General features: G+C 36.0%; 2 protein-coding genes across 2 annotated transcripts; one reads left to right on the top strand and one right to left on the bottom strand.

Annotated features, from left to right (window-relative positions):
• Positions 1-6,684: 6,684 nt before the first annotated feature.
• On the bottom strand, positions 6,685-9,642 carry LOC145126761 (nudix hydrolase 3-like). The gene is made up of 11 exons (XM_079062065.1): positions 9,539-9,642; positions 9,030-9,209; positions 8,863-8,940; positions 8,662-8,758; positions 8,338-8,553; positions 8,058-8,251; positions 7,776-7,972; positions 7,607-7,668; positions 7,531-7,552; positions 6,769-6,830; positions 6,685-6,714 (listed from the first exon to the last, which is right to left on the bottom strand). Exons 1-11 carry the CDS (start codon positions 9,640-9,642, stop codon positions 6,685-6,687), a joined length of 1,242 nt encoding a protein of 413 aa, XP_078918191.1.
• A 4,079-nt stretch (positions 9,643-13,721) lies between these two features.
• Positions 13,722-14,812, top strand: LOC145126760 (uncharacterized). Its single transcript, XM_079062064.1, has 2 exons — positions 13,722-13,849; positions 14,029-14,812. Exons 1-2 carry the CDS (start codon positions 13,722-13,724, stop codon positions 14,810-14,812), a joined length of 912 nt encoding a protein of 303 aa, XP_078918190.1.
• Positions 14,813-15,697: the final 885 nt, after the last annotated feature.

Here is a 15,697-nt window from a genome sequence, read left to right as displayed (position 1 = left end):
TTCGTATCACCAATGCACAACCGACTTGTAAATTACAACTCATATATCTTCGTTTCAAGATTATAAGATATTATCGTCTCAGTATTACTCGTGATGAATTCCATGAAGTAATACTCTGAGCGAGGGTTTATCCAATACTCAAATCTCAATTTCTGAGTACTCATGAACGTTGCAGCAATTCTATTGCCATGTCTATCCTTAGACAATCTGCAATCCAATTCATGACAGTCTTAATTCACTACTTACTTCCAAGAGTACGAGCGACTGTGGAGTTTGAATAATCTCATTATTCAGGAAGTAAAACATGCAAAAATGAAACACAGTAATAAACAATTGACAAAAGGTAGTAGCCAAACTTATAAATAATACTTTATTATTTAATCACCAAAGGTCAATTACATTTACTTTGTTACAAGTTTCAAAAACTAATCTAACTACTAAAACTAATATCATCTTTCAGTCCTATGCTCCGAGCATGCTGAATATGCTTAGCCCTACTCAGACCCTTTGTGAGAGGATCTGCAGGGTTATCTTCAGATGACACCCTCTTTACTATAAGATGGCCTTCTTCTACTCTATGTCTGATGAAATGGTACTTTCTGTCGATATGTCTGGTCTTACCATGATCTCTCGGTTCCTTTGTCAAGGCAACCGCTCCTTCATTATCGCAGAACAGTTCCATAGGCTCCTGGATGGTTGGAACAACTCCGAGATCTCCGATGAAGTTCCTCAACCAAGCTACTTCTTTCGACGCTTCACTCGCTGCTATGTACTCTGATTCACAAGTAGAATCAGCCACTGTATCTTGCTTGGAACTCTTCCAAGTAACTGCTCCTCCATTCAGTAAAAACACCCAGCCTGACTGAGAACGGAAGTTATCTCTATCCGTCTGAAAGCTGGTATCACTGTAACCATCTACTCTCAAAGTATCACTGCCACCAAGCACAAGGACCCAGTCCTTTGTCCTTCGCAAATACTTGAGTATATTCTTAACTGCTATCCAATGAGCTCTACCTGGGTTTCCCTGATAGCGACTGACCATGCTCAAAGCAAATGCCACATCAGGGCGAGTACATGTCATAGCGTACATGATCGATCCGACAGCGGAAGCATAAGGTACACGACTCATGTCATCTATTTCAACATCTGTACTCGGGCATTGAGTCTTACTCAATTTGGTATTGCTCTGGATAAGTAGCTCTCCCTTCTTGGAATTTTCCATACTAAACCTCTTTAGTACCTTATCCAAGTATGTGCTCTGACTAAGTCCAATTAGTCTCTTCTTTCTATCTCTCAATATTCTAATCCCAAGAATATAGGCAGCTTCTCCAAGGTCTTTCATGGCAAAACACTTTCCAAGCCAAGACTTAACTTCTTTCAAGGTTGGAACGTCGTTACCAATGAGTAATATGTCATCGACATACAACACCAGAAAAGTTACTATACTCCCACTAGCCTTGATATACACACAGAACTCATCTTCACTTCTAGAGAAACCAAACTCTTTGACTTTCTCATGGAAGCAAAGATTCCAACTGCGAGATGCTTGTTTCAATCCATAAATGGATTTCTCAAGCTTGCACACTCTATTGGGGAACTTTGCATCAACAAAACCCTCTGGCTGACTCATGTAAACATCTTCAGCCAACTTCCCATTAAGGAAAGCAGTTTTGACATCCATCTGCCAGATTTCATAATCATGAAAGGCAGCTATGGCGAGCAATATCCTAATAGATTTAATCTTAGCCACTGGCGAGAAGGTCTCATCATAGTCAATCCCTGGGGTTTGAGTGAAACCTTTTGCAACCAGTCGAGCCTTGAATGTGTGCACATTTCCATCCATGTCTATCTTCTTTTTGAAGATCCATTTACACCCAACTGTCTTACGACCTGGTGCACTATCAACCAAATTCCAAACTTGGTTGTCATACATGGACTTAATCTCGCTGTCCATTGCCTCTTTCCACTTGGAAGCCTCTGGGCCTGCCATTGCTTCCTTATAAGTGACTGGTTCATCTAAGTTTACCAGTGTTCTGTCACTTATGAATGTGTCACCATCTGAAGTAATATGAAAACCATACAACTCAGGTGGCACACTCACCCTAGTGGATCTTCTAAGAGGTAATGAGTTATCGATTGGTTCAACAGGAACTGTTTCCTCTGGTTGAGTGCTAGTGTCATCTAAGGTTCCTTCATTGGCTGACTCTTGAATTTCTACAAGGTCAATAGTGCTCCCACTGTCCTCTTTGAATATGAGCTCTCTTTCAAGAAAGACTCCTCTTCGTGCTACAAAGACCACGTTCTCACTAGGCCTGTAGAACAAATATCCAAAAGACTGCTTTGGGTAACCAATGAAAACACATTTCTCACTTATAGCTGCTAGCTTGTCGTGAGTCTCTCGTCTTACGAAAGCTTCACAACCCCAGACTTTAATATGTGCTAACGAGGGAACTTTCCCTGTCCACATTTCGTGAGGTGTTTTGGCAACCTTCTTTGTAGGGACAAGATTGAGGATGTGGGCGGCTGTCTCTAAGGCATACCCCCAGAAGTGAATAGGAAGCGAAGCCCGACTCATCATAGAACGAACCATGTCTAACAAGGTTCGATTGCGCCTCTCAGCTACACCATTTAACTGTGGTGTCCTAGGAGGAGTCAATTGTGAGACTATCCCACATTCTTTCAGATAATCGTTAAACTCGATACTAAGATACTCCCCGCCTCTATCGGATCTAAGTATCTTTATCTTTCTGCCCAATTGATTTTCGACTTCATGCTTAAACTCTTTGAACTTTTCAAAAGTTTCTGACTTATGCTTGATCAAGTAGATATATCCATATCTGCTATAATCGTCAGTGAAAGTCACATAGAATCGATTAGCATCTCTTGTAGTTGATCTGAAGGGCCCACACACATCTGTGTGTATGAGATCCAACAGACCTTCACCTCTTTCACAAGACCCTGTGAATGGTGATTTTGTCATCTTTCCCAAAAGACAAGATTCACACATATCATCTGATTTTAGGTCAAATGATTCCAACACTCCATCCTTTTGGAGTTGGGCTATGCGTTTCTTGTTAATGTGTCCAAGACGACAATGCCACAAGCATGCCTTGTCTACACTATTAGACAAGTCAATATTAAGTACACTATTTCCTAGGCTATCAACACAAGTCACTGTTTCATACACACCATTACAAGGCAAAGCTTCAAACATAAAAACACCATTCTTATAAACAGAAATTAAACCATTCAAATCATTAAAAGAATATGTAAAACCTTGTCTGAATAATGCATGAAATGAAATAATGTTTCTCGTCATCTCAGACGAATAGCAACAATTTATTAAATCTAATCTAACATCATTACTAAGCAGAAGCTGATAAACTCCGATCTTGGTTACTGGTGAAGACTTTATGTTTCCCATGATCAGGTTTATCCTTCCTCGCTCTATCTCCTCACTTTCCTTTAGACCCTGCAAATCAGAACATATATGAAAACCACATCCTGTATCAAGGATCCATGAACGATAAGATAATGAGTTATTAGCAGAAATAGTGTAAATACCTGCCGAAGATGGCTTCACTTTGCCATCCTTGATATCTTGCAGATATTGTGGGCAAGATCTCTTCCAATGCCCCTTTTGATTGCAGTAAAAGCAAACGGCCTCTTTTGGATCAGAAACATGGGGAGTGGAACCATTGGGCTTAGCCTTTGGGCCATTACTAGATGACCCAGCTTGAGCCTTGCTCTTCCAGTTTTGCTTGGGAGGACCTTTCCTCTTTTTCCCCTTTCCTTGTCCAATAGCCAAAACAGGGGCACTCGCAGGTGTGGAGGGTATACTTTTACCCTTCATCCCTGCCTCAGCTGTCTGCAACAAGTTGTGCAATTGGGCCAAGGTCTGCTCAGTATTGTTCAAATGGTAAGTTAGAATAAACTGACCATAACATTCAGGAAGTGAGTTCAAGACCATATCAATGGCCAATTCCTCATCAAAGTGAATATTGAGCTTGACCAAACGCTCTATGTAGCGTTGCATTCTTTGCACATGTGACACAACCGACTCCCCATCTTTCATCTTGCAAGCCATGAGTGACTTGACTACTTCGAACTTTTCTTGACGAGCTCGCTTATGGTACTTTTCCATAAGGTCCTTGTTCATCTCGAAAGGCCAGTAGTCCTCATAGTACCTCTGCAGTTCTGGGGACATAGTTGCCACCATGATGCATGCCACTTTGGTAGCATCGTCGTAATGTTTCTTGTAGGCAGCAAGATCTTCAGGAGTAGCTTCATTCTCATCAAGCTCTTTGAGCTCCTTTTCAAGAACATATTCTTTGTTCTCGAAACGAAGATCCATCTTGATGTTACGCATCCAATCGTTATAGTTTGAGCCATCCATAACGACTTTGGAGCAGATATTGAGCAAAGAGAAGTTTTGGTTGGAGGAGGACGAAGCAGAAGTGTTTCCAGGAGTAGACATCTGAAAAGAAAGAAAGTTTTAGTTAGATTTCAAGATACCTTAATAGAATAACCCAAAGATATAATATCAAGGTTAGGATCCAACTATGAAGATTCACAACTTAGAAATGGGATGCCGAGATCCAAGTGAAAATTTCATAAAGGTAGGTGAATGACGATTCACCAATTCCACCATTAGACGAAACAAACGAAGTGAAATTCCTAATTCTTTTGAGATACATTGAAACTATTCAATGGCATGTTTTAATCTCAGATTATGCTCTTCTATTTGTGACTGGGATGCCGAGGATCACAAACAAGATGTGAATAACCATGCAAATGTGCTTGGTAACCTCATTGTCTTTATCATTAACTATTGATGTGCTGGTAAACCACACACGCTCCATCAAAATGACAATTATGAGATACGCATTACTACTCTTTATTAGTGCCTTTTAGTGTGCTGGTTAACCACACACGTTCCACTAACGACCAATAAAGCATAATGTGCAATTTCATGGATTAGCATACTTTTCACATTTTTCCTAAAGTAACTAGAGTTGGGATTTTGAAAATAATGTTCTAGTACTTTCTTTAATATCATTATACTTTTAATGAGAAGTAGTTGTCCTATCAAATCCGTTCTGCTAACGACCCTCCACTAATCAAGGAAGCGGTGGGTGAGAGTGGACACCCATTCAACTACCATTTTATAGGCAGTTTCCTTATACCCCCCTTATAGATTAGCTTTGTGAATGAGGCATACTAGCGATTTGACTGACCATGTTCTTATACATATATAATATTAAACTTTTAATTATAATATATATATATATATATAAGGTGTGTTTTAAAACATTTTAAAACTTCAAGGGTTTATAAATTTCGAAATTTAAGCTATTAAATTTAAATTTAAATAAACCAATTAACTAGATTTAATATTTATCTTTTAATTAACTATTAATCAAATTATTAAATCTTGTAAGGATTATCTAATTAAATTAATCCATTAATTTAATCCTAATCCTTATCCCTCTAAATTTCGAAAAATAGGGTAAGGATAATTATCCAATTAATCTAATTAAGTAACAATTATCCAAAACAAGAAACCCTAGTTATCCTCTAGCATATTTCGAAATTCACAAGGGAGTAGGCTAGGGTTTTCAAAACCCTAACCCTAATTTCGATTAGGGTTCTTTGGAGGCTAGGGTTTTTCGAAAAACCCTTTTCATCCAAAACCCTAGAAATCGAAAATTTGGCCTTTAGGGTTTAATAGCTATAAACCCTAATTTGCAATTCAACAATTATAGCAATTCAATTTAAAACAAACAATGGCTCTGATACCACTGATGGGTTTTAGGTAAAACAAATAAACTAGAAAACAATTCCTAAGTTCACATGCAACCTACTTTGGATCTATGTTTTAACTATTGAACATATAACTTTGAATTGCAAAACAAGAACCCTAGAGGAGAGAGGCTAATTTCGAAATTAACAAACTAGGGTTTAGGAGTTACATACCTTTCAATTGTTATAGCAAACAATTGATAATCCTCTTGATCTTGATCTTGATCTTCTTGGAAGCTTAGCACCACAAATGTAATGCCTCTAATGGAATCACACCCAAGAACTAGCAAGAAGGAAACTTGGAGGAGAGAGGATGCAGAGAGTATGCAATTTCGGCCTTAGGGTTTCTTCCAAAGAAATCAGTACCCAAAATGTGAGCCAGGAGGCTCCTTAAATAGTTGAGGGAACTAGGGTTTAGGGAAAACCCTAGTTATCCTTTGCTTAGGGCCTAAGCAAGACCCAAGGCCTTATCTTGGACACCTTGGACGAATTCTCTAGGGTTTCCCCTAGGGTTTTCGTCCACCCCCTTCCAAGGGAGTTCTGGATCCTTCCATTCAACTATCAGTTAATTGCAAACTAGTCCCTGCACTTTATAATTAATTCTTTTAACCCCAAAATCAATTCTGATTAATTTCTGGCTAACAATTAATTAAACATAATGATTTCTAATTAATATATTAATCCATTAACATATTAATAAATCATTTATATATATATTAATTTATTAATCTTATAAATTAATATCTCTCCTTTCATAATTTCCTTGTCCAGTTGCTAGGTTGAGGGCAACCCAAAAGGACTGTGCTGCTATCAATTCAAGTACATACCAATTATAGTTATGGGCTTAGACACCTAATCCAACAACCATAACGATTCACATTACTAATAACATGTGATTAGTAATGTGAATAACTGTAGATTCATAACGATTTTTTTTAAATAAAAGGGGAAATAATTTTTTATTACCTGTTTTGTTTTGTAGCCTGACGTTATAGCTCCAGGGTTAAATATCCTTGCAGCATGGTCACCTGCAATTAGAAAAATGAAATTTAACGAATGCTTCATCAACTCTTTGGCAAGAATGCTTCATTAACGAAGAACACTTACACGAAATGCATGTGTGCATATAGACGTAATTCATATGTGATTCACTTGTGATTTACATGTGAATCACATGTAATTCACTTGTGATTTACATGTGAATCACATGTAATTGATATGTGATTCACTTGTGATTTACATGTGAATCACATATAACACATATGTTATTTACATGTGAATCACATGTAATTCATATGTGATTTACATGTGAATCACATGTAATTCATATGTAATTTACATATGAATTACATGTGATTCACATGTAAATCACATATGAATTACATGTGATTCACATGTAAATCACATATGTGTTATATGTGATTCACATGTAAATCACATATGATTTACATGTGATTCACATGTAAATCGCATATGTGTTATATGTGATTCACATGTAAATCACATATGATTTACATGTGAATCACATATAACACATATGTGATTTACATGTGAATCACATGTAATTCATATGTGATTTACATGTGAATCACATGTAATTCATATGTAAATTACATGTGAATCAAATCTAATTCATATATGAATTACATGTGATTCATATGTGAATAACGTATGAATAACATGTGATTAATAATACACAGTACCATAACGATTCACATTACTAATAACATGTGATTAGTAATGTGAATAACTGTAGATTTATAACGATTTTTTTTAAATAAAAGGGGAAATGATTTTTTATTACCTGTTTTGTTTTGTAGCCTGATGTTACAGCTCCAGGGTTAAATATCCTTGCAGCATGGTCACCTGCAATTGGGAAAATGAAATTTAACATCTTTTTCACACCTTCTTGTTGGGGAAAATTTGTACTTTTTGTCTCATCTGAGTCAACAAGCAATAATCTACAATTTTGCCACTTGTAAAAATAAAAAACTTTACCATTTTATCCATGTATGAGGGGTAGAAATTTGCACCAGATGGTTTCTTCATGGAAAAGGCAGCCTTGTATTCAATTCCATTCCAACCTGGAATCGACTTTGTTGATTCCGGAAGTAATCTAATTGCAGAGTCTGCAGTCGTCAAAAATGCTTCATTTTCATCAAGGCAAGACCTACAAAACCAAATAACCTTAATTTACGCAAATACCAAAGATATGATGAGTGGTCTTATAAGGTATTTGAAGAACAGGGTCTTACCATGGGCTTTTGTTTACTGAATAATAACTCCATTTCAATTTGTCAAAATGAGACTTATGAGCATTCCCCTTTAACCATTCTCTTAGAGATGGATTGCTGAACAAAACCTGCTGGTGGAAAATATCATCCATCATTCTTGCAGCATGAATGAGTAACACTAATGCTTCCTTGTCCTCCTTGGTCAAACCGGTCAACTGTGGAAAAAAAATAAAGATTCATATTAAAAAATAATTCATATTGTAGTAAATTTGATGCTAAAGTGAGAATACAATTATGAAACCTCTGCAGTAAGTGACATAGGAGCATAACGATTGATCTTCTTTTGAAGATCCAAACTCGGTGCTTCCACATTGCAATGGTACCTTTTCATAATTATGTCAAAAAGTTGACCATATTGCCCCTCTAGACTGTAGGGAACATACTTAGGATCTTCTTTAGCAAGGGCCTGCTTATACTCCTCAATGGAGATATACTTAACAACAGAAACTTCAGATTCCTGAAAGAAAAAGAACAAGCACATGTTTAGATTTCAAATTTTCAATAACAACTTTATAAAAGTTTGGTATATATTCTCAAAATAAAAAATGATTGAATTATACTTCACCGGAAGAGTAAAAGCCTCCAAGGGAATTGGGGATACTGTTGTAACGAGATAAACATCATCGAATTCATTATTAATGAAATTACCATTATTTGTGACACTGCAATTACAAATTTACAATAATAGCAAGTCATGGAATGGAAATCAAAACATTTAATCGCTGTAGCTTAATGAAAAACCTGTTAATAAGAAAGTAAAGTCTACCTCTGTTGCAGGAAAACAAAAAGTAATTCAAAGGCATCATTTGGGAGTGTCAGACCAAGCTCTTCTTGAAGCTCTCTCCTGCAAACAATAAACATATAACAATGAGTTAGTTACTTATATCCATGATTAGATCCAAAATTTGCTTCCATGAGAGTTCAATAATTTACCTAACAGTGATAAGGGATGAATCCCCAACAGATATATGACCAGCACTAGAGATATCCCATAATCCAGGCCATGAATCCTTGCAATCAGCTCGTCGTTGTAGAAGAAGTTCTTGTGTACTTTCAGCAAAAATCCACACATGAACAGCTCGGTGATAATCCCCATCTCTGTGAACAGCTCCTCTGTACAAGGTAGATTAAACAGTAATTGTGACTTAGAGGGATGGCTGGGTGATTTCAAATTAATCTCAACATCTGATTATTTTGACCTTAGCTAATCAACAATCGGAATCATAATCAGTTTCCCGAACACTCTAACATTGATATTGAACTTCAAATCACAATAATAAGTTTAGAGTTTTGATATGTATCCACACACCCCCTGGGAGTTATAGTATGATCAGGAAAGCCCTAGAAACATATATTAAAGAACCCTTTCAAATGTAGTCCAACTAGAAGATGAAAACGGTTATGAAATCAAACAACTGTAGAAAAGAAATATGTAATCTGACCTGGGTTTGGATACGATGCGGTGTTTGCATACGACGGTTTCTACAACTGCGAAGCAAACACCAGTAGCATTAGTGATTGTAGAACATGAAATGGCTTTGAACATGAAATAGAATAGCACAGGTGTGTATCAAGATTAGATTTAGGTCACAATCTCAATGACCACGAACAACTTTTGAAGATATGCTTCAAATTAAGAAGCACTATATGTGGTCATCAAATGATAATGAAAAAGTCAACCTCCCAACATAATTGGGAACTAGATTATACTTTTGAACACCATTTAGTGATAGAATCAATATCAGAAGTATTCAATTTTACCACCGAAGTCAAAATTAGATCCATATCAGATGCATAAACACTTAAAAGAATTAGACATTGCTGTGTAGATGATGCAAAAAACAGATTGCAAACAATCGATCGATTAGTGGAGATCTAGTAGAGAATAGAGACGACTTACTTTGGTATCGAGCATAACTGCACAGAGAATATCGATGTTATCCATGGCAGTTTGGAGATTATCAAGCGTTTCCTGATGATACTCATAAGATCCATGCGAGGAATCGATTCCAATTGCCAGATCAACGGCGACAAAAGATAATGACGCTGAGGAAGAACATGAGCGAGGGTCGTCTTTGGAGGCGATGTGACGGTAGGAGGTGGGATGAGAGAGAGAGAGAGAGAGAGATATGGACGGGGTTTACCTGATTCAGGGTAATTCATCACTAAAATGCCCCTGAATCATTTAATTATCAATGCCCCAGTGTTATTTTTTTTCAAGTATTTACAAAAATGCCACAAATGATCCTAGCCTTCTATTATTTTGATCTAACGGTCCTGGTTTGGTTCTCGGGAAACTTTGAGTTCTCAAATGATCCTTCCCCTCTCTCTCTCTCTCTCTCTCTCTATATATATATATATATATATATATATATATATATATATAAAGTTAACAATGTATTCATTAATGATACATAGATATAAAAGAAATTAACATTGTATTCATTGATGATAATGCTAAAATGGTATTGAATTTTTCTAACAAAATAACAGAGTAAAAAGAAGGAAAAAAAAGATGACTTTGTTTATTGATACTTTGTTCCTATATATACATAGAAGTACAATGATATTTGTGACATACCAATTTAATGGCCAGAAAAAACCGATTTGTTTATGTTTATTTAAATCAGAGTATCCATTTTGAAGAATAATATTGTGGATTTTGTTTCCAAAAGCATGATAATAATATTATTATAGCATTTCCGAAGAAATGTATTGTATTTATATTAAAAACGTTGGGATGTCATCGTCATTACAGTACATAAACATAAATAGAAATAATACATGCCTTACAAACATTTATCATTCTATTGACCTATAATCCATAAATCTATCATCTGATCATAACACATGTGCTCTCGTGCCACTATCTGTAATACAAAAAACTGAGTGGGTCAAGCTTGGGAGCCTGGTGAGCACATAGGGTTTTCAACCCATAATAATTAAATTCTTTTATTATATATTTTCATCAAATCATTCAACCCGATTACCCATTCCCGTTATCCTCACTTTTTGTCCCTAAAGCATCTAATTCAAGGGACCTATCCTAAGGATCATCTTCGGGATAGACAATAATGCTTATGTGATTTCTTAGCAATATATGTCAATAAGACAACTGTGGGGGTGGGGGTGGGGGATGGAGTACACCTGGTGAACACTTAGTTCAAATATACCTACAAGTTGGGAGTCTGCTAGTGTTCCACTGTACTATCTACAATAGTATGTGGTCGTCATCTATACTCTGCCAGACGAATAGATCATCTTTAAAGTCAAGGCTTCTCATCATCTATTTCATCTTTCATCTCTCATCATCTATATCATCTTTCATCTACCCATCTTTACCCACTATATTTATAGGTATAAAAATACATATACAGTTTAAATCGAGTAAACCAAGTATAAATCGTTATCTAGCATAGAAATCAGGAACACAGATAATAGGCACATATAGCATGTAATTATCTTAAATACTTCATATCTATGTGTAAGATGAAAGTAACTATGCACTCACTTGTTTAAGTGATGACTCGAAACTCAGACAACGCTTCGCTTCTAGCAATTGACTTTTTCATTGACGTAACCTAGTATCATTATCAATAAGTCTTAGTCTAGTATTTCTTGTGACTAATTATTAGTCTATATTCATCATTAATTTAAGTTGATAAGGGACAACCATGTAAGATCATATCGGAGGTGTGGTCCATTTGGTAGATAGAGTATACTGTTTGGACATCCCACTTTAAACACCTCACTAAATCTAGCCTTGTCATCATCCCCGTAAGTGGATCAATCAATATAACGACTTGGAATCACTGATAAATCTTGTTTATAGGTTCATAATAACGATAATGAACTTAAACATAAGTTACACTTAAAGTGTAGTAAGTGCATCTAACTTACAAAAGTTTTAGCGGAAACCGGGAAATTGTGCTGGCATAACTCCGGCTCGAGAGCTTCTATTTGTCGGGCTCTTTGATGCCTAGAGCCTTGCTAAACACCCTTAAGGACTAGAAGAACTTGGACTCAAGAAGAAAGAAGTATATGAGCAATTGGATTTGAAAGATGTGAGAAAATGAGGGATTTTCACCACTTATTTATAGGCTGCCAGCAGCGATTATGCCCATCATAATTTCGGTGTACGCCCAACGTACTTTAGTGTTACGCCCAGCGTACTTGCGTGGGCAACAAGCAAAAACGCTGGTAAAACTTCAATCTTCAAAAATTCATAACTTTTGCATACAAGCTCCGTTTTTTACGTTCTTTATATCCATGCGTAGGTATTTCCATGTCCTGCAACTTTCCTTTTGACTTTGTCAACTAATTCTCGACCGCTCTTAAATTTAACAGTCTGAGAAGATTACATTGCTAATAATCGTGTAAAATTCATAACTTCTACGTACGAACTCCGTTTTTGACTGTCTTTTTATTGTTGATCTCCTATTAACGAGATCTTCAATTCTTTTTAGATCATTTTGGCTAAAAATCGATCTCTAAAATTCGATTTTTGTGTTGTATACTGCTACGCTGAATTTTAGAAAAATCATAACTTCCTCTAATGAAGTCAGATCGGGACGCTCTCTATATGCACGCTCTCAGTTTAACGAACACTACGACTGTCATTTAGACCACTTAGGATAAAAAGTAATGTATCAAAAATTTACATTTTACAATACGCAGATTCGTGCCGGTTTAATCGTGAAACTCCGAAGAAGCATAAATTCTTCATACGAAGTCGGATTTCAACGTTCTTTATATGTACAGAATCCTTGTGACATATTCTATAAATTTGGTTAAGATTAGTTATCCTAAATAATCTTCTATCAAAAAGTCATTTTTAACATTTATTATATCTTAATTGACTAGCCCGAATCTGCGGGTGTTACAATATTACAGGAGAAATAACAAACTAAGTGCCTCTAACTAACTTCTCTAATCAATTGTTTATATGTGTCTAAATTGCAACATCATCCATTCAAGTTGAACCTTGGTGAATGCCATCAAGATTCAACTTGGATAATAAAAAATAAAATTAAGGCCCACATAGATCTTTTGTAAACATATCAACTAGTCGTTTGTTAGTTGAAATGTATTTTGGCATGACAATACCAATCTTGAATTGATCTCTTACTAGATGACAATCAATATCTAAGTGTTTCGTTCTCTCATGAAACATTTGACTCTCTGTGATGTGAATAGCAACTTTATTGTTGCACCATAATGAAATTGGAATTTTGAATTTCACCTTTAAATCTCGAAGAATGTAACTAATCCATAGTGGTTCCAACATTGTTGTTGCCAAACTTTTACACTATGTTTCACCTTAAGATCAAGAGCCATTGATTGTATGCATGAATATGTATTGTGATATATGATATTTTGGGGAGCTCACTAAGTTTCGTGCTTACCCAATTGAATATAAATGTTTTTCAGGTACTTTAGTGATTTGTGAGAAGGGCAAGGTTCGACTGACACACATGTATTCGCAACATGTTTCTACATAATGTAATTATACTATGATATACTTGAATAAATAAAAATAGAAAATTTGGGTTGAAAACCGGGAAACGATTCATATGGCGGTCACTTTTAAGGTTGTTTCATGATAATGAAAATTAGATTGTAGTCATGGGAGATTTTAATGAAGTGCGAGATGCTTCGGAAAGATTAGGATCGGTGTTCAATGAGTTAGATGCTAGAGAGTTTAATCAGTTTATAGCTGAATCAGAGCTAAATGACATGCCTTTATGTGGCAAGTCATTCACGTGGGCTAATGTCTAGGGTACAAAGATGTCAAAATTGGACCGATTCTTGATTTCAGAAGGGGTGTTTGAGAAGTTTCCAAATCTCAGCTTTGATTCTTGATAAAGGAATTTCGGATCATAATCCTATTCTTTTTTTGAGAAAAACTTAGTTAGATACCTATTCCTTTCAGATTGTACCATTCTTGGTTTGAGTTAAATGAGTTTGATAGTATCGTTAAAGAGTCTTGGGTGAATCCTACTGTGGGTGTGTCGAATGACATGGTTATTTTTAAGAAAAAGTTACAATTTCTTAAAAATAATTTTAAGAAGTGGAATAGAGAAAGAAGACAAGCAAATGAAGTGACCAAAAAGAAATTAAATGATGATAGTATGGCTATCGATGAGCATATTTCACAAGCAGTGGTGTCCGATGAGGAGATACAAAATAGATTTCAATGTTTTAAAAAGTTAAGAGATTTGGAACATTTGGAAAATCTTGACTTAGCTCAAAAAGCTAAAATTAAATGGGGTGTTGAAGGTGACAAAAACTCAAAATTCTTTCATGCAGCTATTAATCGTAGGAGGAGGCAGACAACTATTCGGGGGATAATGAAAGATGGTTTATGGATTGATGATCCAGTTCATGTGAATACTGAATTTTATGATCATTTACGGTCTCGTTTTAAAGTCGAAAGTATTTCACGACCTTCTATAATGTCGAATAGTTTTTCCAAACTTTCGGCGGATCATATCTCTTTTCTTGATGCTCCTTTTACTATTGAAGAGATTAAGATGGCGGTATGGGATTGTGGTTCTGACAAAGCTCCTAACCCTGATGGTTTTACGTTTGCCTTTTTTAAACGTTATTGGAAAATTATAAAAGAAGATGTGTTCAGACTTGTTATGTGTTTTCAAAATCGGAAGCAAATTCATTTAGATGTAACTCATCTTTCATTGCTATCATCCCTAAAGTGAAGGACCCAAAGTTTACTTCTGATTTTAGACCTATAAGTCTTATAAGTTGTAAGTATAAAATTATTGGTAAGCTTTTGGCCAATCTTCTTATTGTTGTTATTGGTTCGTTGGTTAGTGTTGAGAAATCTGCTCTCTCTAATGGCAGACAAATTGTAACATTCTGATGTTAAGGTACTTCTAATTTTAACCCCCATAATTTATTTGTGTTGCATTTTGGTCCCTAGTGGCATTTTCGTAAATAAGCCCGGGGGAGTATCCCCTGCGTACGTGTGTACGCTGAGCGTATATGTGTTGGGTTTTTAGCATTCTAACACTCCTAAGGTGTGCATGCAACCCTAAATACCTTGGATCTATGTTTTCTCTATTATACATGCAAATTGAACTTTCTAAGGTATTACCCTAACTAGCATACAAAACTTTGATACTTGGGTAATAAAACAAGTTAGAAAACATACCTTTTGTTGTAGTTGGATGCCTTGGACCTTTAAGAACTTAGTGCCCCAAGTGTTGCACCTTAAATGGAATCACACAACACCACCAACAATTGGAATAACTTGAGAAAAGAACACTTGCTTCACAAATCGGCTAGCCCTCACTTCTTGTCCCTTAAAAGGGTTAGGTAACCACTAGTCCCAATTTCATGAGCCTTGGGGTTTCTTATATAGTGTGCATATTAGGGTTACACCATGTAACTCATGACTTTCCACATTCCTCATGATCCATGGGTTTTAACCTCCATGGAGTATCCATGGGGTCACCACATGGGTTTAGCCCAACATGAAGAACTATGGATCATAAGCCCAGTTTATAAGAATGAATGATTTACCAAATCAATCTCCATTTATTTAATTAGTCTCTTTTGATCACAAAATTAATTCCAAACTA

This window comes from Lactuca virosa, chromosome 7 (genome assembly GCF_052849685.1).
Source record: "Lactuca virosa cultivar CGN04683 chromosome 7, Lactuca_virosa_CGN04683_v6, whole genome shotgun sequence".
In the NCBI taxonomy this organism is placed as follows: domain Eukaryota; kingdom Viridiplantae; phylum Streptophyta; class Magnoliopsida; order Asterales; family Asteraceae; genus Lactuca; species Lactuca virosa.
This window is presented reverse-complemented; position numbering and strand designations above follow the sequence as displayed.